General features: G+C 43.8%; 1 protein-coding gene across 2 annotated transcripts in view; it reads right to left on the bottom strand.

The window, feature by feature from the left end:
* The window catches only part of dsd (attractin-like protein dsd), a 123,564-nt gene that overhangs the window by 39,516 nt on the left and 56,077 nt on the right, over positions 1–27,971 (bottom strand). For both annotated transcript variants that reach the window (XM_075676488.1, XM_075676489.1), the window contains 8 exons: positions 20,681–20,835; positions 19,708–19,795; positions 18,048–18,112; positions 17,796–17,942; positions 12,806–12,927; positions 12,419–12,578; positions 10,243–10,446; positions 8,272–8,472 (listed from right to left, as the gene is read on the bottom strand). In XM_075676488.1, the coding sequence (XP_075532603.1) occupies positions 8,272–8,472; positions 10,243–10,446; positions 12,419–12,578; positions 12,806–12,927; positions 17,796–17,942; positions 18,048–18,112; positions 19,708–19,795; positions 20,681–20,835 (1,142 nt within the window). The remainder of the gene's footprint in view (positions 1–8,271; positions 8,473–10,242; positions 10,447–12,418; positions 12,579–12,805; positions 12,928–17,795; positions 17,943–18,047; positions 18,113–19,707; positions 19,796–20,680; positions 20,836–27,971) is intronic.

Genomic DNA, 27,971 nt, shown 5'->3' with positions numbered 1-27,971 from the left:
TAGCCTGACCACTGGTGTTCTGAAAGGATGTATAGCAGTAATTGGTGAGAGAATTTTCAATAATTCTTATTTCACGTGAAACTTTAAAAGAAGCATCTCAAGGAACACGAACATGATGTGCGGTGTTTAATGTCCCAAGGGCCAGCTATGGCCAAAGAGCGCCATGACATATGGTAATAAATTGTCTTTGTTTCCTGTACGAAATGATGAGGTGAGTTGCAAATGGTAGTTGTAATGTGGCTGTAAAGAGGCCGAAAAACAGATTGCCGTGAAATGCATAAAATATATAAGCATCAAACTAATCTCAATTACTCATGATGTGAGCTATGAGCATAAAAGTTTCACTACGAGGAAGTGATATAATAGAATGCAAACAAGCACTACTGCCTGCACAGGGCTCTTGAAGTTAAGGGCTGAGAGGCACATGCTTTAAAAATTTGTCACTGCGGCAGCAGCCTTGAAGGCGAGGCTGTGCTACACATGACCTGGACAAATTATTTCGAATATGTTAACTTCATCTAAAAAGCTAAAAACTGTTTTCAGGTTAAAAAGCGGTTCGTTACTAAGAAAGAATGCTGGATGGAGTGGAATAAGCTGCAGATTTGCACAATGAAAGTACTTTTTCTGCTCAGTTTCAATTTCCCCGCACTGTATGAGGACATGGAGAAGTGTAAGGCTGTCACTACACCTTCGACATGATGGATGATCACTTCCAATCAGTAGCACCAGGTATGGCACCAAAGGTATGACCTGTTCTTAATCGACAGAGGAGCACTACCTTGCATCGTGCTGTTTTCTCCGATACCCAGTAGCCTAATTTGGCTTGAACAGATGTAATCTATTGGATGCCCGAGTATCCACTGTTTCTGCCAGTGCTTCTTCAACTTATGCCGTAAGTATGGTTTATAGTCTGTGGCTGTAATGGGTGTCTTTATGTCGGTGTCACTAAAAACTACTGAGGTAGTGCTCTTGTCAGCAGCTTCATTGCCTTTTATGCCACTGAGGCCAGGAACCCAGCATAGGATGATAACTTGTTTGCCATATAAGCTGAAGATAGTAGTGCATATACAGTTAAATCTGGATATAACAAAATTGACAAATGCTTGAAAACTTTTGTTACAAAGAGGTTTTCGTTATATGCAGTTTCGGCACGAAAATCAGAAAAACAAATGCACAAATTAAACAAAAGGGAAACTCGAGGTAAACTTCACTCAAAACACATTTATTTAGCGACAAAAAACTTATTTTGCTCTGTTGCTTGTTCATGCGAGACGGCAATGCTCGTAAGACATCAAGGAACACAACACTACTCCATCATCATCTAGCGTGCCCGCGACGCAGTGCAATATGGCAATGGCATCCAGCACTTCCTTCGCAAAAGGCAAAGCATGTGATGAATCGACCTCCGAAGATCCGTCGTCGTCACTGTGATATCGGATGCTTTCCATCAGCGCTTCATCCGACATCTTTTCAGCAGTGATGGCGTAGTCATCCGTATACAAAAAATCACAAAGCTACACGTCATCTGGGGCTGCTCCATTCGCGTGCAGTGAAACCCAAGCTTCAGCGAGATCACGCGGGCCTGAAAAATACGACTGGATGAAGTGACTGGACGTGTGGAAAGTCAACTCGCACGTACGTACAGCATCAAAAACAAGGAGCGAATGACATGATGATGAAGAGACAAAGAGACAAAACTACCCACGAGACATGGAAAGCTACAGTTCCTTTTCTTCCAGTAGTGCCACCTGGTGTCAAGTTAATGAAGTGAAGTGCAGAGACTTCTGCAGCAAACAAAGAGTGGTGCTGCCGGCGCGCCGCCAGAGCCACCGGGAACAAGCAAGCAGCAGCAACGTTAGAACGAGCAGCAGGATGAGGCTTGAAGGGAAGAGGAAAGGGCATGCATGCGTAGACACCCGCAGACCAGAATCATTCGTGTTGTCCCTCCCTGCGCTGGCGGCGCGGCATTCTGCGGAAGCCTCGTTGACGCTGGGGCTACGTGCACGCCAAGTGCAATGACACCGATGACTCTGCTTCGCGCTCCATCGGCAGTGGGGCAACACCAGGAGATGCATGCAGCTGCTGCTCTCGCTAAAGTAACAAAATTTGGGGCAATATCACTAGGTGGTCGAAGCGAGGAATTCGTTATTTACAGGGTGTCTCCCGCTGCCACTTTTTAATATAGAGGTCACAAATACATGTGCTTCTATATAGCAACGGCGGGGAATAGAAAAACTTCAGGATATCGAAGAATTAGTTGTATAGAGGTTCGTTATAGGCAGGTTTAACTGCAGTTCGTTAAATACAGTGTTTTTATGTTTTTGTAAACTCATTACTAAGAATTCTGTATTATTTGCATCTCCTTTTATACGCTGACGATATTAAACTTCACCGTGAAATAGAATCAGAGCAGGATTGTGAAGTATTAAAGGAAGATGTTAATTCTGTTGCGGAGTGGTGTGCTTCCAACTTTTTGCGCATTAATTCAACTAAGACACTTGTTGTTTCCTTTAATTGCAAAATGTGCCCTTTACTATATGAATACTCACTTGACAACATTCCTTTCAAAAGAGCGAGTTGTACGCGCGACTTAGGAATATTAGTTGACTCCCGGCTAGCTTTCAAAGAACATGTTTCAAGCATCGTTAATGTATCCTACAGAAAGTTAGGCCTCATATCAAGGATGATTACAAAGTTTACAAATGTGAACTACGTTATTCTCTTGTATTCTTCTTTTGTCCGCTCGAAGTTAGAGTTTAGTTCGCTTGTATGGAACTGTATTCATTTGACCAATGTTGCAAAAATTTATTGTGTTCAGCGACGTTTCATTCGTATCCTGTATGATAGATTTCTCGGACGCCGTGTATTTTCTGCCTGTGAGTGTGGACTGCGCATGTTTAATATTAGACCCCTAGAAATAAGCGGAAATACCATGATTGCTTATTTTTGCATAAACTAATTCACAACTACTTCTCCTGTCCACGGTTACTCTCAGCTGTAACGTTCTGCGTGTCTCGCCTTAACCTGCACAATCCTAGCATTTTGTACATGAATTCCTCTTGCACCTTTAACGCTATAACACAACAAAATAACTTGTGTGATGATCTTGATATATTTAGTTCTAATACTTGCTCATAATCTGACTTCTGTCTCTGAATAATTCAATTTTTTGTTGCACTTTGTACCACTGTTGTTTGAGATATTCTGTTTTGTTTTTTCGGTTTTATGTTCTTACTGTAACACAAGTGCACCAATATTAACCTTTTGAGGGTCAATGAAGTAAATATACGGCGTCGTAAACAAGTCCAAAATGGTCGATGCTGTATATTTACGGTGCCGTCTGTATGACTAGAAAGTGCGCCAATTTCCTAACTTCTTTTTTTGTCATGTGCTGCCACTATGTGGTAATACAGGGAATTTTTCTCGTGCGCTTCCCTCTCTCGGTTTTCATTGCATGGCTTCTTTTAGTGTTAGTTCGCTCCACACGTCTATATACTATCACTCGTGCATTGGCGCGCACGCGGGCGGGTGGCGGTTTGGGTTTTGTTCCGAGGGCGGTTTCGGCTTCTTCCGCTTGCAAAACTGATGGCTATTTTGTTACTAATCGCTCAAAGGGCGACCACTTGTTTCTCGCTCGTTTAGTGCTCACAGGGGTGTGCATAGGAAGGATGCCGCGGTGCAGGTGTTACCGTTGCGTTTTTTTTTTTTTTTTTTAGACTCACAAAAACTAATTGCGTCTGGTTGGCGATAAGATGAAGATTAGCGGAAGTTTGTCAAATGTTTTGCTTTTTTGACGGGCACACAACTGCACAGTTTTCTTGAGTGCGCGCACCTACACAGTTCGATTACGCTATGGATGTACATATTAGTATAAGAGCAGGAACATTTGAGTCTTGCGAAATATTCTCGTGTGCGCATTTTCAAAGCCTTGAACTATAACAATGAATCAAATTTTTAATTATTATAAGTTTATTTCCTTTTTTATTGTTGTTATTAATGAATGAAAAGTAAATATATACAAATGCAAAATATTTTTTTCTTACTTTACGGTCACCCTAGAAAAATTACGGTCAATTTTTTTCGAAATAAGTCCCTAAGAAGAATTGGAATCTGCAATAAAAAAGTCAACCCTGGGTGTTGGAACATGGCGAAAAAAATCGACCCTCCAAGGGTTAAGGCATAAAGCTGTTCTTGGGCACATTAAGAAAACAAATAAGAAATAAATAAGAAAATTACAGCTCGAACTACACTCAGTGAGTACGTGAACACAACAGCCCTATGAGATTCGTTTGCTTTATGTGTTTAACCGCAGAAAGGATCGCATATACTTCTGCCGTAAGAATACTTATATATGGATTCAATGTAACGTATATTAAAAACAATGGTCCTAGAACTGCGTAAGTAACACCAGCAGGAGACTTTGAAGCATCTGTATAAAATTTAGCACGGGAATACTCATCCTGAAGTTCAAGAAAATGTGAATGTAATATGTGCTTTAGGTGCCCGCTTTGATATTTCGACGAAAGAGACGTCCCACTGGATGGTCTACCATTCCCAGGGAGGTGGAAGCCTAGTAGGAGCCATTAGGGCACTCTAGTAGGGGGATGCCTGTTTCATCTGAGAGAGAGCTTCCAATCGGAGGGACAGAGGAGCCCTAGTGGCTGGGTGGTTACCGAACAGCCTGGCCGTGGACAAGTCGTAAATAAGAGAATGACATGGATGATCTACAGCTGATTTTACCTTCAAGGGGTAGGAAAAGCTTAAACATGTCCTTTGGAAGTAGAGACCATTTGTTAGATTCAATGTAGAGGCTTTGCACAGGGCTAGTCTTGAAGGCGCCTGTAGCAAGGCGGATGCCTAACTGGTGGGTAGGATCTAACATTTTCAAAGCACCAAGCATAGCTGAATTATAGACTATGGGTCTATAGTCAAGGCGTGATAATAATAGACTTCCATACAAGCTTATGAGGCATCCCTGTCACTTCACCAGGATATGCGTGACAGGAGCTTGAACAGGTTCATAGTCTTCAGGCACTTCACTTTAAGATACTTCAGATTGGAGATAAATGTCAGTTTACTGTCCAAGACAATACCTAAGAATATATGTTCGGAGCTCACAGGTAGTCATTCTGCATTAAGGTTTAAAACGGGGTCTGGTGGAACACCTCTCTTTTTGGAGAAGAGGACGCACATACTTTTTTGAGGGTTTAGTTTGAAACCGTTCTCGTCCGCCCACTCAGACAAGTTATTTAAGCCAAGCTGTACTTGTCGCTCACAGATACTTACAGTACATGATTTGTAACCTGTCTGGATTTCATCCACATACAGTCGTCGACTGATTTTTCGGACTCCAAAAATTCGGACATGCTCGATTATTCGGCTTCGCGGCACCACCATTCTCCCCATAGACCATAATGTATAGCAACTGCCGAAAGTTAGAACACCTTGCAACCTCTCGTTTCATTTTTCGGACACTCCTTGAGCCAACTCAATCGAGAGCACCATGCACCGACTCTGACCGGTGCATGGTTCAACTTGCTGCACGCCATTTTTGTTTTGAACGGAGCCTACTTGCTGCCCCACGAAGTGGCGCTACTGGAAATCCCCGCTCATCATCATCGTTTCTGCCTGGTTCGCGGCTACAGCAGTCCCGGTCTCAGCTTAGTAAGCCATGTCAAGACAATCCAGCAGCTGATTTGTTTCTTTCTTCGTGCACGACGCTGCGAGTAGGCCACATTTTTCATTTGTGCGACTGGTGTCGGCGTGATGGCGTGGTGATGTCTGCGTTGTGTGCTGTGTCGAGGTTGCGGTGATACAATGCAGCATACGGAAACATCGCGTCAAGTGTCTAATGGCGCCGACAGTGCCCGCGCAGATTGTGCTGGGGAATGCCGGCAAGCGGGTGCCGGGAGGCCTAGGATTTATCCCCTTCCGATGTGCTCCCTACTGACGTCGAAAATGTTCTGCCGGGACCTGCGCAGTGGTTGCATTGCGATTCCAGACACCGTCTCATTTGAGAGTTTCACAGGTGCTGACACTACTGTACTGACATGCGCAGAACTCGACGATGGCGAGATCATTCGTCAGGTTTCTGCTGCAGCGCCGGACGATGACTCCGAGTCGGAAGATGACGCACCATTTGCTATGCTGCCATCGATGTGGAGCGTGTACAAGCAGTGACTGTGCTTTCAGCCGCCTGTAGCGACCGTACAACCCCCTCAGAAATTCAGGCTTATCTGATTGCGCGTGAACAGAACAGCGTGCAACGGTGCATTCACGATTTCTTCAAGCCTACTGCTGAGCCCAAATAAGTACGTTGAAATAAAGGAGTTCTTTTTTTTTTTTCATCTGCCTTTTCGGACACCTGTTTATTCGGACATTTCCGCAGTCCCCGTGAGGTCCGAATAAACGGTTGGCGACTGTATACAGAATAAAACATTGTACGTGGTATGACAGTGTGGAGCGAGTTCATTGACAATAAAAAGAGTGCAGCTTAGCACACCACCTTGATGAACACCAGCCTCTTGCATAAAAGGATGAGACAGAATGTTACCAACTCTAACACAGAACGTGCAATGGAAGAGGTAACTCTGAATCACATTCAGTAAGTTGCCTCGGACTCCCATTCCAGACAGATCACGGTGGATTCCAAAGCGCCAAGTTGTGTTGTACGCCTTCCCCATATCTAAAAATACTGACAAGAAAAACTGTTTGTACACAAAGGCATTACGGATATTTGTCTCGATGCGGACAAAGTGATCTGTTGTGGGTCTACTTTACTTCAAACCGCACTGTAAGGGATCGAGTATTTTGCTGCTTTCAAGAAAATGGATGAGGTGCCGGTTAATAATTGTCTCAGAGTTTGCATAGACAACTTGTCAGAGCATAGGCCTATAATTACTGGGTGAGGACGGGTCCTTGCCCTTTTTGAAAATATTAATTATGATTGCCTCTTTCCAGCCGGACGGAATGTAGCTGGCAGAGAACATGGAGCTAAAGAGTGACAGTAGTGTTCAGTGGGTTTCAGGGTGTAAGTGTTTGATCATTTCATAAATTATTCTGATGCTTCCTGGAGTGGATTTGTTACAACAATTCAGTGAAGCCTGAAACTCCCCCATGCTAAATGGGCAATTGTATGCTTCATTGGCTGTGCCTTCGCGACTCACAGGCTGTCGCTCTGCCTGTCGCTGGCATTTAGAAATGTATCTGTGGAATGGGATGTGCTCGAAATATACTCCTAGACAATCAGCCTGGTCCTGAAGAGTGTCTCATTGTGTGTTTACTAGTGGTAGAGGATGAGTTTCTTGGCCTTTTATTAAGTTTACCCTGTTCCAGGCTTTTCTTCCATCTGTATAAGAATTAATGCCGGAGATTTACCTCTGCCAGCTTTCCCTTTTGGCGAGGTGGCACATTCTTCTACCTTCTGACTTTGTTTCCCTGAAGCTGATAAGGTTTTCTGTAGTCGGAGGGATAGGGAGGTGATTCCAAGCCATATTTTCTTTCTTTCATGCTTCTCTACATTCACCGTTCCACCAGGGAACATGTCATTTAGAAGGCAATCCATTTGTTTGCATGATACATATCGACGCTGCATCAACAATGAATGCTCTTAAATATGCAACTGCATTGTCAATACTAAGCATATGTGTGTTTTCTTATTTCTCTAAACTTCAATTCATCAATTCAAGCAACAGATCACACAAATAACAGATGTTGCCTTGAATAATTCTCGAAGTCACGTGTCACCACAAGCGACGTCACACTGTGGACCCGACTACGTAGGCGTAGGGATGCGACTACACCACCATCCAGCTTAGAGCGCAGTCACCACGCGAGAAAGAGAAAATGGCGTTTGGACTGAAATCTCTTACCTTTCCGTGGCGCTTAGCAAGGTAATTCTTTGCAAACGTGATCGTTAGTGCGCATTGTATGTTCTGTGCTTGTCAGCTCAAAATGGCCAGACCTGGTGAGGGGCCCTTTAAGGCCACCGTGGTGACACACCGAGTTCAAGTTAACTGGAAGTTGACAACAGTCATGTCACGCTATACCCAAGGAGGTAAAAGATAGCCATGGCTGCACAGAACACAAGTTGAAGCAAAGTGCTGTGACTTGAGAACAGGGTAATTTCTAATGCCTTGCAGCTTTTATATGCAGAACGCTCATTAATTTTTGTGTGAAAGCATCTGCAAGGGATACTCTCTATGTCTAAATGATTCTCTTAGATACGGCTACAAAAATTGTTTCTGGAACAGACCAGTGTGGGATACTTACTGGGGCAGTCAGTGAAGTACCAATTTGGGGCCGGGCAGAGGCTGCTATTGAGTCGGTACATCGAACCCATAGGGGACAAGGGTCCCGAGGCTGAACCCTCCAGGCACTGGCCCTTGCCTGTATTGCTGCCATCGTCACACCAGCCACACCGCTCATGCTCCTGACAGGCACTACATGTCTGGAAGTCCTCACATGACAAGGCTGTGTGGCAAACAAACAATACGTAAGGTGTTACCATACGATGTCTCTACCGCAGGCTTGTATTAGCAACACAATAGGCTCCATAGGAGTAGCCATGGATAATATTTTCAATTACTTCAAGCCATTTCATGGCGCACTTATGGTGAAGTCATGGGCAAAATATCGCACTTTATGCGCACTAAAGTGTAACCACAAAGCTTTGCATGCCATTGAATGGTGGTCTTACGAATTTCATGAACAAACTAAAGAAAGGTGCATTCAGCAATGACTAGTGGGAAACTAAAAATCATAATTTAAATACATACACTAAACCTCCATTAAGTAAGGCCCCGATATTAATATGATCACTTTATTTAGGTTCCACTGTTCTCATTTGGAGAGTGCGTTTTAGACAGGACTATTCAAAGTGCAATGGCAGCTGACTCTACTCAGACAATTTATGGTTTCTTGCAATACACTGCAGTCCATCAAACACCACTCCATCCCACTCATCCAAATTGCCACAATTCTTAAAGGGACTGACAACCAATTTTTATGGTACCCATTCTTTTAGTGCAATGAAAAGCTTACCAGTCAGAGTGTTGAATCACGCAGCGGCAATGCAAAAAATGCTCTTTATAAGAATTTTCAATCTGTACTGAGGATGTAAGCGTTAACTGGAAGCATGTGGGAAACAGTGATGGGTGTGCGCGATAGCGATTATATGCCGGCATTGGCAGAATGCAGATGACAAGTGTGGTCATAGCTGTAAGAAAGAAATATTTTGTTTATGAAGCCAATGTCCCTCAATTCATGTTTTCTGAAGTGTTAAATTATTTTTACAGCAATAGCTACGTGCTTTCGTGGTTTCCTGTCCAACAGGTTTTGTCATTAAAGGGTGTTTTTTAACCAAGCCAAGTAAAGTTCTCTAGAGTGAAACGAAGCTTTTACACGTGATACACAGTTAAGCGTGTTGTAGCGATGCGTCCGCTTTTTATTTCCGAAGTATGTCGTCTCTCGCTCGAAGACCTGAGCGAGCGAAGCATGGCGTCTCTCGCTCGAAGACCTGAGCGACCTGAGCGAGACGCATGAATTGCAACTTTAAGCAATGAGTAAGCGGTACTTAATAACACCCAACTTATTTACAGCGATTTTGTATACTACATCTGAAGTACCAAGGCTTCACCACCAGTTTGTGCCAGTTACTGATTTTTGAGACTCTGCAAATTTAAGATTATAATTTCTACTTAAATTGCGAACAACATGCTGGATTCTAACACTATAAATCATGGTAATTTCATTTCCATCAACGTCTTACGAAACATTCTGGTCAGTTGTCAGTCCCTTTATATCGTACAAACAGCAAAGCACTCCATGCCTTGGTTAAACACGCTGCCATTCAATATGGTGACCTTTTACTTTTAATATCCCCATTGCCTTTTACCAAGCACAAAATCAATGGGGCTGATGAATGATGAAATGAAAAAGAAAATGAAATGAAAATACCTGACATCACACTTCATGCAGTAATAGTGCAAAAGGAAGAGAAAAAAGCTAAGCTGGCACTGTGTGTCAGTTATCACAGCAGAATTGTTTTGGGTACCTCTTCAGTACTATATATTGCATTGTAAATATTGCACTATTGTAATTATTGCACCTGTAAATTATTTTCTTGAAGCTAGCAAAAGAAAAATACGACCGTGTGAAGGTATCCAATGCAAGTCCTGTTTTGTGATAGCTTTACAGAGCCCTATCAGACTGCTGCACACTAACTGGCTCTAGAAGGCTGACCTGAGCACTTGGTGGTGGTCCACTCAGTGCACTGGGCCAGAGGAAAGGTGGCAGCATATGCATTGGTCTCAAGGCATCGCTGCTGGCTGATGCACCACATACAACTGCCCAACAGGCAAGCCTTGCATGTTGTACGTGAACTGCACGAGTTGTCACACTTGACTCTATAGTTGTCCGACAGCACTGCCTTCTCAGTCTTGTTACCTGGGCACAAAAGGCATGCATGCTTGATGTCAGATGCTAGCAAAACAGGCATAAAGATAAATGAGACGGGGCAAGTGCTTCAGCAGCTGGCTCCCAAAGCTCATGCTGGCATGTGCGGAAAGGTTGGCTGCATCCAGAACAATATTGCAAAGCTTAACCTTCTGAAGCTGCAGGGTGGGCTATGTGGTATGCCATAGTGGAGGGGTCCTAATTAATTTGACCACCTGGTGTTTTTGAATGTGACACTAAAGCACAGTACACAAGCACGTTTGCGTTCTGTTCCCATCATAATGCCCATGGCCTTGCAAACAACAACTACGAAGGAAATAGCAATGCTGCTAGTTGCAATGGATGTTAACTGTGCATACCAGAAAACTGGCAGTTAATAATAGTGAGATTTGTGCGTCCGATCTGCTACCTACCTATTACATCTCCCCTGACATTATTTTAGTGTTTTGTACCAGTTGACAAAGGTACCGCATTACCTAACCCAGTTGCTCAATTCATTAAATCAAAAGGGTATTCACAAAAGGATAAGGAGGGACATGTGGCAAATAATTGCCATCTCTAGCAAAAAAATGTGTTTCCAGATTACAGCAGTTTCAGGTTCCTTTACTAAGAATGTGCCGAAAAATGTTATTCTCATCAGCACAGTAGAAATGCTCAAAATAGTGTTTTTTCACAAACCGGTGACTCTGCGCAAACATGAATGTCCCGATTTCTTGCAATTTTGCCATGCTCGCGGACTCACCGCGGTTCACTCGTACACAGTTGCAGGAGGCAAGGAGGAATAGCGTGCGCCGACTGATACTCACAGTGATAAGAATCGCACACAATGTGAAAAGAATGGAGCGATGGTCGTTTTCCATTTTTTTTATAGCTATCGCAATTTTTCACACAACTTTGCCCAGGGCCCATTTCACGCCATTTCTCCTACCCCTCACTTCAATCGAACCGAAGCTCTGTTTTTGGAGACCTTGTTTGGCTTTCATATGTGCTGGTTATATGATCACTACACAATTTTTGCCAGGCAGTGCTTGTCATGGGCAAAAGCCAGGGAATTTGACAGCTCAAAAGTGGCTTGGAAGAAAAGAAAGCTTGCAGCTATTGCCATAGAACAAAGCCAAATTGAAGAAGGTCAACGTATGCTTCAGGAGAATTTTAGTTACAATAGATGCAACTTGAATAAGATGACACACTTCAGAACTTTTGGAATCATTTTTCTCAGTTTGTGTTTTTTCGCAAGATTTCCAAAATTTTTTGTCATTTTGGAACAATAGCTCTTGCGACTAACCATAGTCACTTCAACATTTGAAAATTAGTAACTCTTTCAAAAATTCTTCTAGAATAATAAAATTTTGCACCTGGCTTCATAATATTGCCCTGAACACATCCTTCAATTTTTGTCAAAATCAAGTTAGTTGTACAAAAGTTCACTTTCGCAGGCCGTGTCACCCCAGGGTTAGGACAAATTTTGTAAGTGAAGCGTCTCGCATTAAGAGAGCTACGAACAATTACAAGTTACCCTCCTCCCTAGCCATGCCTTTTCTCCTCAACTCGTTCGCCGAGTAATCGGGCTAAGCTCAGCCTTCCACTAGCTCTGCGTCCAGATTATATCCGTTTCTGCACTATAAGTGGTTACGTTATAAGCAGTCCGAGCTGTAATGCCCTCGGGCCAAGAATGCATGAGCTGGAGTGCACAACTGGCTTGGAGAGCATTATCCCTGCCACTATCTCTTCCTTAATAGTACAACCTTCCTGTCTGAGAGTCTACCAGCTTAACATTGTCATGAGCAGAAGGTCATCCATTTTGTGTAGGGCAACCTAATAGTGTAGAAATGCAGACTTCCAGTGCTTTGCATATTCCCTATTGGCAAAAATCTAGGAAACATTACTCGAATTAGTTTTCATTGTACCAGTATCCATGACAATACAGTGCAAAGCAAGGCAGCACATTACAAGACAACCATACCAGAGTCGCGAACAAACGTGTAGCAACGATGATCATTCTGCCAGCCACAGTGAAATTCTGTGTGGCAAGCATGGCAATTATGAAGCTTGTCGCAATTGCTGCTTTCCGACTGCTGGCATTGTTCAACATCAGTCTGGTTCTCTCTTGCATCGGCCAAGCCCTGAAAACAACATTTTTGTCAGTGGAAGGCCTTGCACATATTCAACATCCCACATACCGCATTTAACAGCCATACAAACAGGTGAAGGAAGAATGTAACAATTATGTTTTTTTGTTCCTCCATTATTTGAAGGCTCTTCACTGCTAGTACTGACAATAAGCTTCATTAGAAATCTGTTCATTACATTAACATACGACCATAATAGCACGGAAGAAGTCTCCACCAACCTTAGATCCTTTAGGGCAGCGCTTGTGAGCACATATGGTGCCACACCACACACAGCCATAGTTATTCTGCAGACAGCTTGGACATGAAGTCTGCTTTTCGCAAAGCACAGTCAGGTTGGCCGCTAGGATAGAAAAGAAAAAATTTCCAAGTAATTTTACCAAAGGCCAAGAACAGCAGAGTAGGCTACAAAAGCTACATCGGGCTGAAACAGAAACAATTGCTGTAACAAAAGAGATGTAAAGCCACCTAGTCTACTAAGTTGCCTCACAAGCTGTACAGCCTGCATTTCTGACTGTTCAGTGCAGGTGTTGTGTGATGCAAGCATGGTGTGGTGGAAGCATGGTGTGATAGGCAGCAACAAAGCCAGTTGCAGTCGAAAATACAACACATCAAGATTATGAAAGACAGCAGCTGGACACAAATAAATATAATGATGATATAGAGAAAAAAAAATTTACGAAAAATTTACAGATAATTTTTGGCTGAAGAATGTCGGAAAAAACAATTTTAACTCTTGCTACAACGGGAATATGACCAATTTTTCAGGTGTCTAAAAAAAGTTTTTTGTCGCCATAGACGACACTTTAGCACATAAATGCAGCACTGTAAACTTAAAAAAAAACTATTCACATTTTCAATACATTCGTTGGACAAAAAAAACTTTCCAAATAATAACGAATAATTTGTGAAGCTACATTTCTAAGGCAACTTGAGAAAACTACAATAAGTTGATATAATATTTTGAATGAATTAATGTGTTCTGGGGTTTTACATGCCAAAATCAGGATTTGATTATGAGACACGCTGTAGTGGGGGACTCCGGATTAATTTGGACCACCAGGGGATATTTGATGTTCCCCCAATGTATGGGACATGGGCATTTTTGCATTTTGCTCCCATTGAGATATGGCTGCTGTGGCCGGGATTTAATCCTGCAACTTCGTGCTTAGCAGCGAAACACCACAGCCGCTATGCCACCGCTGCCGGTGATATACAGTATCTCCGAGAGTACATTTTGAAACAAATTCAGGATATATATGTTTCACAGATAAATGTTCCAAGAACACCTCCCTAAAGAAAATAACCGGCCAACAACTGTTCTTTGGATACAAAACACAAAAACTTTAGCCTTTCTGGTGACCATGCCATGCAGCTAGCAGTTCCTTGACTTTGTGAGGCAAAAGCAGACTGTGTATTTCTGGTAGCAAACTATCATTTTTTGTTCAACTTTGCATTCCAAACAGTACAGCTTGCAGTTTCACCTCTTTTACATCTTCCTGCGCTGGTGTTGAAGTTGTACCAATTTTCCAGGAGGAAGTTCATTGCGATACTTACTGTCGAGCCCTAGCGACTGCTGGGCAAGCTCAATTCTGAACTGGCTAATGTTGGCACTTCTGTGAAACTCGGGCTGTTCCATACATAGTGGAAATATTCACTTTTGCATGATCAACATGCAGCAAACCACTTGAAGTGCGCTCGAGAAGAATTAAACCACTCAGAGTAAAAACTTAAACTTACTGGCTGACAGCTGCTGACTTCCAATTATCACTGTTATGCACTGTAAGAACATAGTTATAACAATGTAATGTCATCATCTTCGTGCTGGTGCTCTGACTACATGAATCTGATGTTGATGCATGGTAATCATGAGTTGCATACTTTTTTTTTTCTTTAAGAAGTGGCGCAGGGCAAAGCTCACACGAATTCCCTCCACAATGTGCATGCCTCAGTTCACCAAATGTCAGAAATCAGTTTTGCCACAGAAATAAAACTGAAACTGATTCTGAATGCCCTCTTCCTGGGTTGCCTACAGGTTTTGAATAAACACACTCTTTTGCACAGGGCCAACTTTGAAGCTGGACAGAACTAGGGTTGCCAACTCTCGGATGGACGAATTCGGGACAGGAGTGGGGTAAGAGTCAGCTGGCGACGACTAATCCTGTCAGTGCCAGGAGCCACCAGTCTGTATGTGCAACAATTAAATTTTTAGTCCTGCCATGTTGCAATTTACAAGAAAGGTGCAGCAGTTGGCTGGTTAATATGGCTACCAATACAGATAGAGGTACAGTGTGAATGTGGTTAGGGTCAAAAAAATAAATAGAACCATGACCAATACAATACCACCATTATGGTAATGACATTACAACAGAAGACAAAAAAGAAGAATGAGCAACCAAGCTGTCAGGCTTTGTAAAAAGAAAATCTAGTTTACTGATTGTTATTCAGCAGGAAAAAAAGTTGCACTTTTGCCCAAAATACAAAGCATTGATTACAATAGCAAATTATTAGACGGCCATACGTAGCAAGGTTAGTAGTTTTTTCAGCTGCATAAACTGCTGTAAAGATTCGCTTACTAACTAAATTAACAAGCACATTGTCATGTGCACAGGCAAACACAAACACATCTTGCTCAATGACCGTGGACACTTGCTGTCAGAACGCTGGCATGATGAAGAGCAGCAGCAGTGGTGAGTGAATTCCCCTTCGTGCTACCTCTTGCTTCAATGCAAGCTAGGTGTGTGAGAACACAGTGCACATGAAGCCATTAGCTACCTCAGGTAGCCTAGCCTTCAAACCCACCACAGATTACCTCCAAGACGGGGCACGCACCGCTGCACTCAGCCCCCCCCCCCCCTCCTAGTGCACGCACTTCTCTCTTCTTGCACTCGTGAGAGGACTGCACACACCTTCCCCACCTTATCCCTTGTGTGCCCGAGAAGACATCCCCACATCAAGCCACCATCCTTCTCAGCTCAACCTCACAAGCTTTCCCTCGCACCCACAGCAAACAGCGTGGCCATGATCTTGTCGCACTTGGACTTCATGTGGAACATCACGGCGACGGTGGAAATTCACCTGGAGTGTCCATATAATTGTTATCACAATAAAAAGGAAAAGTTGGGACATGTGGCCGTCCCAACTAGGTCAAGTCAGGACTGTCCCACTAAATACGGGACAGTTGGCAACCTCAGACAGAACACACACTATACAAAGTGAGACTAGCCAATGGCCCCAATTGCTGCCCTACTACCCACTGGATAGCATTATGTATCTGATAAATAGTTCGAATGTGCTAAAAAAGGCAATTGAAATCAATTGCCAGTGATCAATTTTAATAGGCATGGTAACAAAAGAGTTAAGTTGAGCTTAAACGTTTGCATACGGAACTTCTGGGACATTGAGAAGGTCAGTCTAATTGTGAGAAGGTGTTTGAACAAACAGAAAAGGTGCAAAAATAGGACTCCACCTTGAAGTTCCTGCACCAGCTGTATGTGATGTCGCGTACAGTAAAAGCTCGTTCATTTGAATTCCGTGGGGATGCTATGAAAATTCGAATTATGCAAAATTCGAACTAACGAAAGTAAGAAAATATAGCTCAGTTAAGGAAAACATATAGACCGGCGAGGCGTGAGCATGCACGCACAGACGCTATGTCACGTTGGCGTGAACAACGTCTATACTTCGAAGCACTGACGCAGCCGGCGTAACCGGATGCGGCCAACGCAGTCTGACATGCCCGATATTGAGATGGCTCTTGCTCCATCTGCGCAATCATCCCGCCGACTGGCACGAAGAAAAAAAAAATTTTTCAGCTTCGCCCGAAAAGCAAAGCATAGATTGCGACAGCGAATTAGTAGATAGCTATACGAAGTAAGGATAGTAGTTTTATCAGCTTTATAAAGTTGTAAACATTCGCTTACTAACTAAATTAACAAGTACGGTGTCACATATACACAGGTAAACGTGAACACATCTCGCTCGATGACGGCGGAAACTCGTTGAAAAACGGTGGAGTGAGGAATCACGGTAGTAGCAGCGAGCGAATTGACTTTCATACAGTTCTCACTAAACGCGAACGAAACGTAGAAAGTGCATTGCATACGAAGCTACCGGCACTACACGCACTCTGCAAACATCGCAGATCTCTTTCAAGATACGGCGCCCGCATGCAGTCGCAGGAGGAAAACGTCCCCCTCCCTCCCTACGCCTCACCCCCGTGCCTCGCGCGTGTGACAGCTAAAAGAGGGCATGCATCCACCTCGCCTTCCTCGCTCAAGCACATGAGATTGAGCCACATTCGCCGGCTCACCCTCGCACGCTTTCTCTTGCACATACAGCATATGGCGCATGGCGACGATTTTATCGCCATTGAGCTTTATACAGAACCTCCCAGGAGAGAAACAACCTGCAACAGAGGCGTTGGCCAGGCGCAAACGTATCTTTCCAGTGAAGCCTAAACAAAGGGCCGCAGATGGAGAAAGCAACGCTGCACGGCGCACACGGCAACGCCAGTGTCGCCAACGTGCTCCCGCACACTAGCACTCTCCCCATCCACAATGGCACAGAGTTCGAATTATCGATGGTGGTGCAGATTTCAGTGTGAATTAGCAGGATGTGTTACATATTGCTTTCAATACATTGTTGGACGGACTGCGACGGCTACTTCGAATTATCTGAAATTTCGAATTAATGAGTTGTGAATTAACGAGCTTTTATGTATTCTGACAGTTTTTTTGAGACTAGTTATCTATTTATTAGTTTATCAACGAACATGGATTATGTTGCTTTTTCAAAGAAACCAAGGACTCTGCAGAGAGTGCCAAGGTCCGTTTCCTTACTTTTTCTTTTTCTTTTTTTCTTTTTTTTGCACAAAGACAGCTCAAACATTCAGAAACACTTTGAAATCTGTGACATCACACTGACGCATTGGCACTGCTGCTTGGGTGTGAAAAATCAAAAAGAGAAGTTCTGGTTGTTCACTTTCTAAGCTTGTAACTAACCTTTTCTTGTCTGCCAAATTAATGCAAATAGAACCTTCAAAAACACTCCACTAATCTAAATTGATTTAGTGTAGCTCTTAAGTGCCCCTTTAAGCAGACTTTGGCCCCATGTACAGCCCAATTTTAGCCATAAAGAAGAGAAAGCAGGCTATGTAAAAAGGTCAGTAGTTAAGTTGGGCTGAATTGATAAAGAAAAAAAAATCTCTACCTGACTTTCGGGGACATGTGTGGATTCCCTTGGTCGCATTGAAGAGATGAAATGCCTGGCAGGCCTTTTTGTCTGGATTCCAAGCACACTTGATGCCAGTTGCTGATGTAATGCACTTTTCGGGGGTAGAGAAGCTTCGACATGACCCTGTAAGAGTCAAATGACACTGGCTCTGAGGTGCTCTTTAGTAGTGGGCTAGTTGCAAGATGTCACCATCATGCAAGAACATCACAGCAACCCCAACATACATACCTGGTGTATATTTCACAATACTTGTCAACATCTGGCCATTAAAACCACCGAAAATATACATTGACCTGCATAGAAACAATACAGGACAGTAATTAGACTTTGCTGCAAATACTTCAATGCAGCTTCAGAACCAAGAGTGTATGATCAAATGACATATAATTTCTTGTCAAAGTGAACTTGTATTTAAAATTTATAAATATGAAACATGGTGGCATGCTTGTTTAACCCCTCAACTGTTTCACTACATTGAGAAATTTCTTGCCAAATGTAAGCATTAAACTAGTGAGCTCAAACAGGCATAACCATTTTGGGGATGGTTTGGCATGGGCAAACCAGACCTATTTAAATTGAAGTTATTGGCAAAAAATATTCTCAATTTTTAAAAGTTAACATAATGTTATGGCCATATAAAGCCCCCTCATTCAGTACCAAGATCAGACCTGAGAGAGAAAAAGATTCGTAGCTGACATGTCTTGTTCTAAACAACAAACATGAACACAGCCACAAAACAAGATAAAGCAAGGAATTTTTTTCATGACACAAAATAAGTAAACATAAAGGCATTAAGGATTCAGGTCCTTCTTTTTCATAGGCTAGAGTGTGACTAATGTTCGTGAAGTTTCGGAAATAGAAAGCATTTCATGTGATAGAGTGATAACCAGATAACTGTGACAGTTCAGTGAAGGGGTCATTGGCAATAGGCAGAACAACATGTGGCAAGAGTGAGAGAAAGGGAAAAAGTGAGAAGGGCGGGATGTTAACCAGAATAGCATCTTGTTTACTACCCTACAACACAGACAATGTATACACAGTATACAATGTATACATTAGCCAGGAGTGACAGTGACGCTTGTGTATTGTGCAAGAGATGCTGGCCATGTAGCACAGGAAGGGATACAAAGTTAAGGAGAGAAGATTGATTGATTATATTTTATGTTCAAATGCAACACCTTAGCTATGAGAGACATTGTAGTGGAAGGCTCCGGATTAATTTTGACCACCTGGGTTCCTAAGCTAACACCTAACATACGTTTGTTTATTTGCTTGTGGTTGCACTGGCTGGGTATCTCATCTATGATATCGCATTCTCAGCAGCAGAATGCCATTGCCACTGTGTACTCATGGTGGGTGCAAGGGTGAGAAAGGATGTATAGCTGTACATAGCTGGTGTGGTGCTTTGTGCACCCATGGTTGCTAAGAGTGGACAGAGTGCATGGGACCAAATTAGGAGAGGAAGAGGACAAAACACAGCAGGCCACCTTCACAAATGTTTATGGAGCCAAGAGGTGGCGACACCAATAAGCATACCAAGAGGAGGAGCCATATATGAAAGATGGTGGCGAGGCACTTAACATGCAGCATGCAACTGAGACACATGAATGTTTGGCACCACATTGCAGTGTGTAGAGAAAGCAACGTCTGTGGCTGGTGCTGAAGGGTGACTATAATTTGGAGAAAAAAAAACGCAAATAGAAATACAGCACAATTTCAATGTTTCCCATACTGTTACATGCAATTCTGCCACAAGATAGCACAAGGAAGCCCCACAGTTTTTTAAAAGAACTTGCAAGCAGGCACGGACTTGAAACAAGCCAGGTGTTTCCAAGAGAAAAATCTGCAAGAGCAATCTTTTAGATCTCAGAAATAGCTTGCCACTCACTCGTTGTAGACCACCGCAGAATGTCCAAAACGCTCTAGCTGGAGGTAGGATGACGAAGGCACAGACAGTGTATGCCATGAGTCACACTCTACATGGAAAAGGAGAGGAAAGCCTAAATGTCAAAATGAGCCAAGCAAACAAACCAAGGTTGCTCAGGAATAAACAAAAAATAAAAAAGTGGAGAAAAAATTTAATTATGGGGTTTAATGTCCTAGAGCAAAACTGGGTGCCATGAGAAATGCCACAGTGGAGGGCTCCACATGAATTATGACCACCTGGGGTTCTTTAATGTACACCTAAATCTAAGTACACAAACGTGTGGATTTTGCCCCATTGAAATATGGCTGGGAATCGAACCCGCGACCTCACGCTCAGTAGCAGCATGCCACAGCCACTGGGTCCCCACAGCGGGTAAAAGAGGGGAAAACATGTGAAATGTGAGAAAGCAACTACATAGATTCTGCGGAGACGCCTGGCAGTGCGTGGGGTAGAACATTTTGAAATTTGAAACAATGCCAAAGATTGTGGCTGGCTTTCCACTGCGTATATAACACTTCCTCTCCCCAACTTCCCGGTATATACAAAAAAAGCTGCACACATATGCCTTTCTCTTCACAATCACAGGCAATGGCCCTGTTGTAGCTTTTCGAGTGTCAAGTGCTATGACACAGACTTAACACTCTCGTGAAATGCTTGACACACCTGAACAGCTTTAGCATTTCAGAACTGGCCCAGAACAATAAGTACAGTCACACTAACTTTCCATAAAGAGAACAAGTTTGTAGTGCTCCTTTTTACTCAGGTAAAATCATGAATCTAAAGAACCTTTTTTGACAAAGTTACCGCACAAATTTATGGGCCACTCTGATCCTTCTGAGCACTTACAAATGGCATATCAATTTGCATAGACACTAATGCGAGTGTGCAGGACTTCCCTGGGTCGGCACCATGCACAAATAGTGCTGCAACTGACCTATGTCATAGGCAAGAAGGTCGGCGGAGAAGCACTTGTCACCCGTGCTAAAGGCTGTGTCATTGTGGGTGTTGCCACCAAATACGAGCATCATTCGATGCAGTAGTACTGCACTGTGCAGGTAGCGATGAGAGGCACTAGGGGCCAAGAGTGTCCTGAAATGACAGCAGCACACAAGACAGGGTTCAAAAAAGGTGCTCACTGTTCTTCAACAAGATAACAAAAAAATTAATCCTTACGTACATCACAGATTGATGCTGTAAACGATAACGCCAAATTGGTCATTAAATGCTTACAGCTCCTGCTGTTGTTACACCAACTCGCCCAGCAAAAAGTTCTGCAAAATGCTTACAAGCATACTTCAAGTGCCATCAAAATGGTGTAATGATGATGAATACAACAAATGAATATGTTTCCTTCCCGCAGACTAACTAATCAGTCGCAATTAATTTGGTCTTTTTGGAACATTCAAAATCAGACTAAATTAATGTATTTGCACGAAATGTCCTCTTGCCATGCTATGCAATAATGCCTAGAAACAAGCAGTGGCTAGGGTTTTACATGGTCAGGGTGTCAACATGGGTTCTCCAATATAGAAGGATGGCCTCTGGGATTAAAGATTATAAGAGGCACCTAAGGCATTCAGGAATTATGAGACTAACTAGCCTCTCCAAGCAAGTAAATACTGCACAAGCATTCTCGTCTCAAAGAAGCTTAACTCAGAAACCAGGATAAATACCTGGCAATTGTTCGAGGCACAATTCTTTTGCCATAGATTATTTCCTCTGATAAAATACAAAGGCCACAATTTAATGAATACATTAAATTTATGGAGCTTTTGGCTGCCGAGTACAGCTTTCATAAATGCAGGATGAAGTGGTTAAATAACAGCAGAGCATAAAAGTTTTTCAGCACACTGGAACCACTACAAGTGTACTGTAATATCCAACTTGTATCCATGGCTGAAATGTTGGCCTACAACAAACAGCTGCCTAGTTAGCATGATACACATCCAAATCTAAAACTTAAGCTGACACTCTCACCGTCAGGCTGCACTTGAAATCATCTATTTAGATACATGGGTTGCGGTCTGTTATTTGATGCTGTGTATTGCCTTTATAAAAGTTCTTATGCTGTAAGTTCTTTTAGTTCAAAAGGTCTGAATATGCATCACGATCATCATTGCACCATCAACGCTACCATCCTCTCTTCAAATAAAAACCTCTTTTTATTTTTTATTATAAAAGCATCTGATTATGTTATGCAGCCTCCCTTACATTCAACATGAGTGGCCCAGTTCTCTGAAAGCATGTTGATATCAAAAGAAAAAGTATTTTGTCCCAGAACGTAGACACACATGCCATCTGCAGCCCCTTCTCGAAACACTTGGAAAGTTTGCCTCCTGGCAGAGGCTCTGGCTTGAGTGCTCCAGACATATCAAGATCAAGAAGGGAAACATTTAGCAAATAAAGTGGGCATGCAAGATACTAATACTAAACAGAAGAAAACTGAATGGTTGCTACTGTGGAACAAGCAGTATGGGTCAAGCATTACGTTGTTACAACAGAGCACCTTTTCTAAGCAGGTCATGGCACTTTTACTCAGCTAACATTCTTGAGAAAACATGTATACAGAAAAATACTGTTTGTGTCCCACACTAGCCCATAACAACTGTTTCACTTATCATTACCAAGAAATTTTTTCTTCACTAAGACTGAATAATGCAACCATGTCAGCCATCTAGGCTGCTAAAGGCAAGTCTCTTGCAGGGGTAATGCCATTCTGCAAATTTCCTACTCCAGCTATTCCCACTCCTGTATTCATTATTAAGTGAATTTTAGCAGGCTTGGCCCCTTCACTGGTCAAAAATTTAAGTTGAACCAGGAAGCTGGTCCCATCAGGTGCAAGGCATCGAGAGCCACCCCTTTTGCACAACTGCTGCACCGTCATTTATCACTACAGTTTGTTGCTACCAACTGTACAGTTGGCGACAAAAGTTACAAGCTATGAGCTCTACAACAAATGTCATTTTCTGGTCCGTTACTGCATGGCACTTCTCTACTGGATCACTGTTCAGGTTGCAAAAGATACCACAGATTGAAACTTTGAACTTGAGGCTATGCACCTAGGCTTGGCTTCACGGGTATGCATTTCTTTCACAAACCTTGATGTCCAGCAAACAGTCTCTTCTTTCAAAACTGGCAGTTTTACTGCCATTCAAGTCAACATTAGAAGCATACGCTAGCACTGGGACAAATTTCTTTTACTGATCAGCTATAAACATTTACTGCAATACTAGAAAGGAGTTCTTCCTCAATGAGCGAGGCCTTCAGTCCAGGGCTCCATGGCCTTGCAAAATGTTTTTGCTCTCACAAACATGAACATAACTGAAGATCTAACACATCATTTTTCAACTTGATGGCAATGCAAGCCACTTTTTCACCTGTAAGAATTGCTAAATGCTTAAGTTTTTAAAAAAAATTGCTGGGCTGCTAGTACACCTATTAGCGTGCAATTTTCCTATGCCAAATCACTGTCTTTAAACATTTCGAGTTTTTTTTTTTCCCCCGTTTCTCCAATTGCTCTTCATAGACCTCCAAATCAGAGCGTATGCATGTTTACTGATTAACTAAGCTATATGTCGCTTCCTTCAGGACAACTCTGTATTACTGGTGATATGAATATAGAGTTTTTGAAGAAAACAGAAGACTAACGTTGTAGATTACTTGAATGTTCTTGCTGATTTTGGCATATCTTCAACCAATCTCTCCTATATATGTGGAATTTCTCATTGCTTCTTTAGTACCATCTTGTCTAGATCATGTCAATGTGCGCACAGAATAAAATGACACACTGACACGTGTACTTGTTTATCTTTTACCAGTGACTGCTTCTCACCGTTCAAGAAACATTATCAATCAGTGCAGGACGTGCCTGCATGTATCGGAAGTTTTTCGGATGTTATCGATGGTTCTATCCGTTGTCTGTTGTCACTGGACCTTGTGCAATCTGATTGCTTGTATGTATGCGAATTGTGTAGAACTTTCTAGAAGACGCGTGTGCACCAGCAATTATTTTGGAACCTTTGATGACACATGTATAAAAGCCGACGCGCATGCCCTGCAGGTTAGATTTCAACGATCGCCAACTGTGTTCACCACTTTCATTATTCTTTAAGTGTAGCCCGTTTTTCAGGGCACAAGTTCTCCCAATAATACGCTATTTTTGTCACTCACATTTTTGCTGCTTTCTTCACAATCACTACTACATGACATTTGGAGGAGGTGCTTTGCGTTCATGCACCAGATGCCCCAACTAGCCGTGATCAAAGCCTGGACCACGAAGAAAACACCAATGTCGTCGCAGACCATCAAGCAAGCACAGGCTAAAACACCTGCCCCCGGAACATGGACTTCTACCCGAGACAACAAAGAAGATTGCGGCCAAGTGTACAACCTCAATGGCAGCCCCAACGTCCCCTATCAAAAGCCTCAGGAGCCACCAACCTTCCTCGGATCATCAGCTGAAGACCAAGAAACCTGGCTGGAGACCTATGAAAGAATCGCGACTTTCAACAACTGGGACTCCAACGAAAAGCTGCAGCACGTATACTTCGCCTAAGAAGACACCGATAGAATTTGGTTTGACAACATGGGACCTGTTCTGTAGTGGCTTCCTGCGGACCTTTACGAGCGTTGTGTGCAAAGAGCGAGCTCAAGCTTTACTGGAAACCCGCTAGCGGCTGCCGAACGAGAACATTGCGATCTTTGCGGAAGAAATAACTCGCCTCTTCCGCCACGGCAACCCCAACATCTCTGAAGAAAAAAAAAGTTCGGTTCTTGATGCAGGGTGTGAAAGAACAACTATTCGCCAGGTTGATAAGCAACCCACCCAAGACTGTCACTGGTTTTGTTTCAGAGGCCACAATGATCGAGAAGACACTTGAAATGCGCACCAGGCAATACAACCGGCCTGCACTGACAACAAACTCCGCCAAAGCTCAAGCGCTATGCGCTGGTGACCTGCGCGGGAGATTCAGATCAGTCGTACAGGAAGAACTGCAGAAGCTGTACTCCAGGTCGCAGCCCCAGGTGGCCTCAGTCGCTGACATAGTTAAAGAAGAGCGTCAGCGATCACTAGACGAACCAGAAGTTCTGGCATCGCCACAACCCCAGCCGGAAGTGATGACCTACGCTGCCGTCACCGCCGTCAAGGTCCCCTTCAACAACCGCACTAGGGACCCGTAACGCCACACACCCGTCGTCCATCACCGCCAGCACGCTTGGCCGTCGCCCAGTGCAGCTATCCGAGGAAGACTGACATGTCTACCGCCAGTGCCCATACCCGGACTTGGGACTGCGAGGGTTCACTGTGAATGCGCCGCGCCCACAGCAAGGGGAACGGCCATGCGATATCACCGACTACATCGCTACCACTCAGTGGAGCCCTCGACGACCATACCGTTCGCAGTCACCAGGACGCCACCTGTCACCGCAGCGCCAACCATACACTGGTCTAGCACAGGGCCGGTACGTTAGCCCGTATGCGGAAAACTAAGAGCAGCTGTACGTCAAAATGCCGAAGATCCTCCGCCGATGAAGAAGACGCTGAAAAGACTATCAGGACAACATAGCAACGATACGCCGCCATCCCGACGAAGACTGCAAGACAAGAATATGGCACCGAAAGAAGACCTGACGACGCAACGTTCCAGCCACAGGTCAGCACGACACAGCCATGCTCCAATGCCAAAACTTAACTGCAATGCAAAACAAAGAACCACCGGCCTTAACATGCTTCTCGAAGGCCATGCAGTCACCTCCTTAGTGGACACAGGAGGCGACTACTCGGTCATCAGTGGATTATTCGCTGCCAAGTTGAAGAAAGTCAAGACTGCATGGGACGGCCCTCAAATATGGACAGCTGGAGGACACCTAATAACGCTGACTGGAATCTACACAGCAAGAATCACCGTTCATGGCCAGACCTACCCTGCCACCTTCATTATCCTCCAACGGTGTTCACGAGACGTCATTCTCAGCATGGACTTCCTGAACCAAAACGGCGCAATCATCGACCTGAAGTCAAAGTCTATAACACTATCCGAAGATCAAGCGATACTGTCGGAGAGTGGCCGAAGTCACTATGCCTTTAGTGCACTTGAGGACGAGTTAGCATCCCGCCTCGCTCCAGCATCGTTATATTTGTAGGAAGTGAAACACCCGCAGACGTAGAAGCCGTTATCGAGGGTGACGAACATCTACTGTTCGACCATGAAATTTGCGTCTCAAGAGGTATCGCTCGACTGCACGGAGGGAAAGCGAAAGTGATGCTGACAAACTTCAGCCAGGAGTTCAAGCACATCAACAGGGGCACAACGATCGCATACATCGAGGAAATTCTCGAAACCAGCAATGCAATCGCAATCCTCTTGGATTCTACCGCATATACCCCGATGACCATAGTTCCCGAACCAGACTTCGACATAAATCCGTCTCCCCATGAGCAAGCAGCAATAGCTCAGAAATCTTCTCCGATGATACAAAGACTGTTTTTCGACACCATCGAGGATTTGACAAACACCAGTTGCAAAGCATCGCATAATAACCGTAGAGTACACTCGACCACTCTGCCAGAGCCCTTACCGAGTTTTGACATGAGAATGTGAAGCTATAAGGCAAGAAGTCGACAAATGCTCTGCGACATCATCCAGCCTTCAAAAAGGCCGTGGTCATCATCTGTAGTCTTGGTGAAGAAAAAGGAGGAAACCCTACATTTCTGCGTCGATTATCGTCAACTGAACAAGATAACGAAGAAGGACATATACTTCCTCCAACGGATAGACAATGCATTGGATCGGCCCTACAACACTAAATACTTCTCGTCAACAGATCTCAAGTCTGGCTACTGGCAAATAGAAGTCAACGAGACAGATCACGAAAAGACCGCCTCCATAACGCCAGATGGCCTCTATGAGTTCAAGTCATGGCATTCGGACTGTGCTCGGCGCCTGCAACATTCCAGCGCGTGATGAACACGGTGTTAGCAAGGTTGAAGTGGCAGACCTGTCTCATGTACTTAGATGATGGCGTCGTCTTCGGCAGGAATTTCAACGATTAACTTAGGAAGCTTGGGACAGTACTAGAGGCCATCAAGTCGTCAGGGCTCCTTCTGAAGCTGAAAAAGTGCCGCTTCGCTTACGACGAGCTCCTGTTCTTGGGCCATGTGTCATCAGCAAATCTGGAGTGCGCCCTAATCCGCAGAAGACATCTGCCATCGCTAACTTCCCACAGCCCACTGACAAGAAGGGAGTGCGCAGATTCCATGGCCTGTTACAGGTGCTTTGTCAAGAACTTTTCACCCATCGCCAAGCCATTAACCTTTCTTATGAAATCAGATGTTGATTTCAAGTGACAAGGGCCGCAAGCCAAAGCCTTCCAAGAACTTAAACAGCGCCTGCAGTCACCACCAGTGCACGCCCACTTTGACGAAGATGCCAACACCGAAATACACACCGACACAAGCAGCTTAGGCCTCGGCGCCATTCTAGTTCAAAGGAAAGATGGATTTGAAAGGGTCATTGCTTTCGCTAGCCAGTCACTGTCGACAGCAGAAGCCAATTATTCGACAACGGAAAAAGAATACCTTGCCATCATTTGGGCTACCAAGAAATTCCGCCCTTACCTATACGGCAGGCCCTTGAAGTTGTAAGCGACCACCATGCCTTGTGCTGGCTGGCAAATTTAAAGGACCCATCAGTACGGCTCGCACTGTGGAGTCTGAAACTCCAGGAATTTGACGTCACCGTCGTCCACAAGCCAGGGCGGAAGCACTCTGATGCTGACTGCCTATCATGACTACTTATCCGCTGCCGCAAGCCGAGGATGATGACGTGTTCCTTGGAATAATAAGCGCAGAAGACTTCGCTGAACAGCAACGAGCAGACCCGGAGCTAAAAAGCCTTGTCGAGTATTTGGAAAGCAACTCCAACATTGTTTCTAGGGGATGTAAGCAAGGATTGTCTTCATTTTCACTGCAAAACAATCTATTTGTAAAGAAGAACTCCTCACCTGTCAGCACCAACTACCTTCTTGTTGTTCCCTCAGCACTGTGTCCAGAGGTACTGCATGCCCTACATGATGATCTGACCGCTGGGTAGCTCTGATTCTCCTAGACACTATCGAGGATACAGGAAAGGTATTACTGGCCATGCCTGACCGTTGATGCTGCCCATTACATCAAGACATTCCGATACTGTCAGCAACGCAAGACACCACCAACAAGGCCAGCG

This window comes from Dermacentor variabilis, unplaced genomic scaffold (genome assembly GCF_050947875.1).
Source record: "Dermacentor variabilis isolate Ectoservices unplaced genomic scaffold, ASM5094787v1 scaffold_12, whole genome shotgun sequence".
Lineage (NCBI taxonomy): Eukaryota > Metazoa > Arthropoda > Arachnida > Ixodida > Ixodidae > Dermacentor > Dermacentor variabilis.
This window is presented reverse-complemented; position numbering and strand designations above follow the sequence as displayed.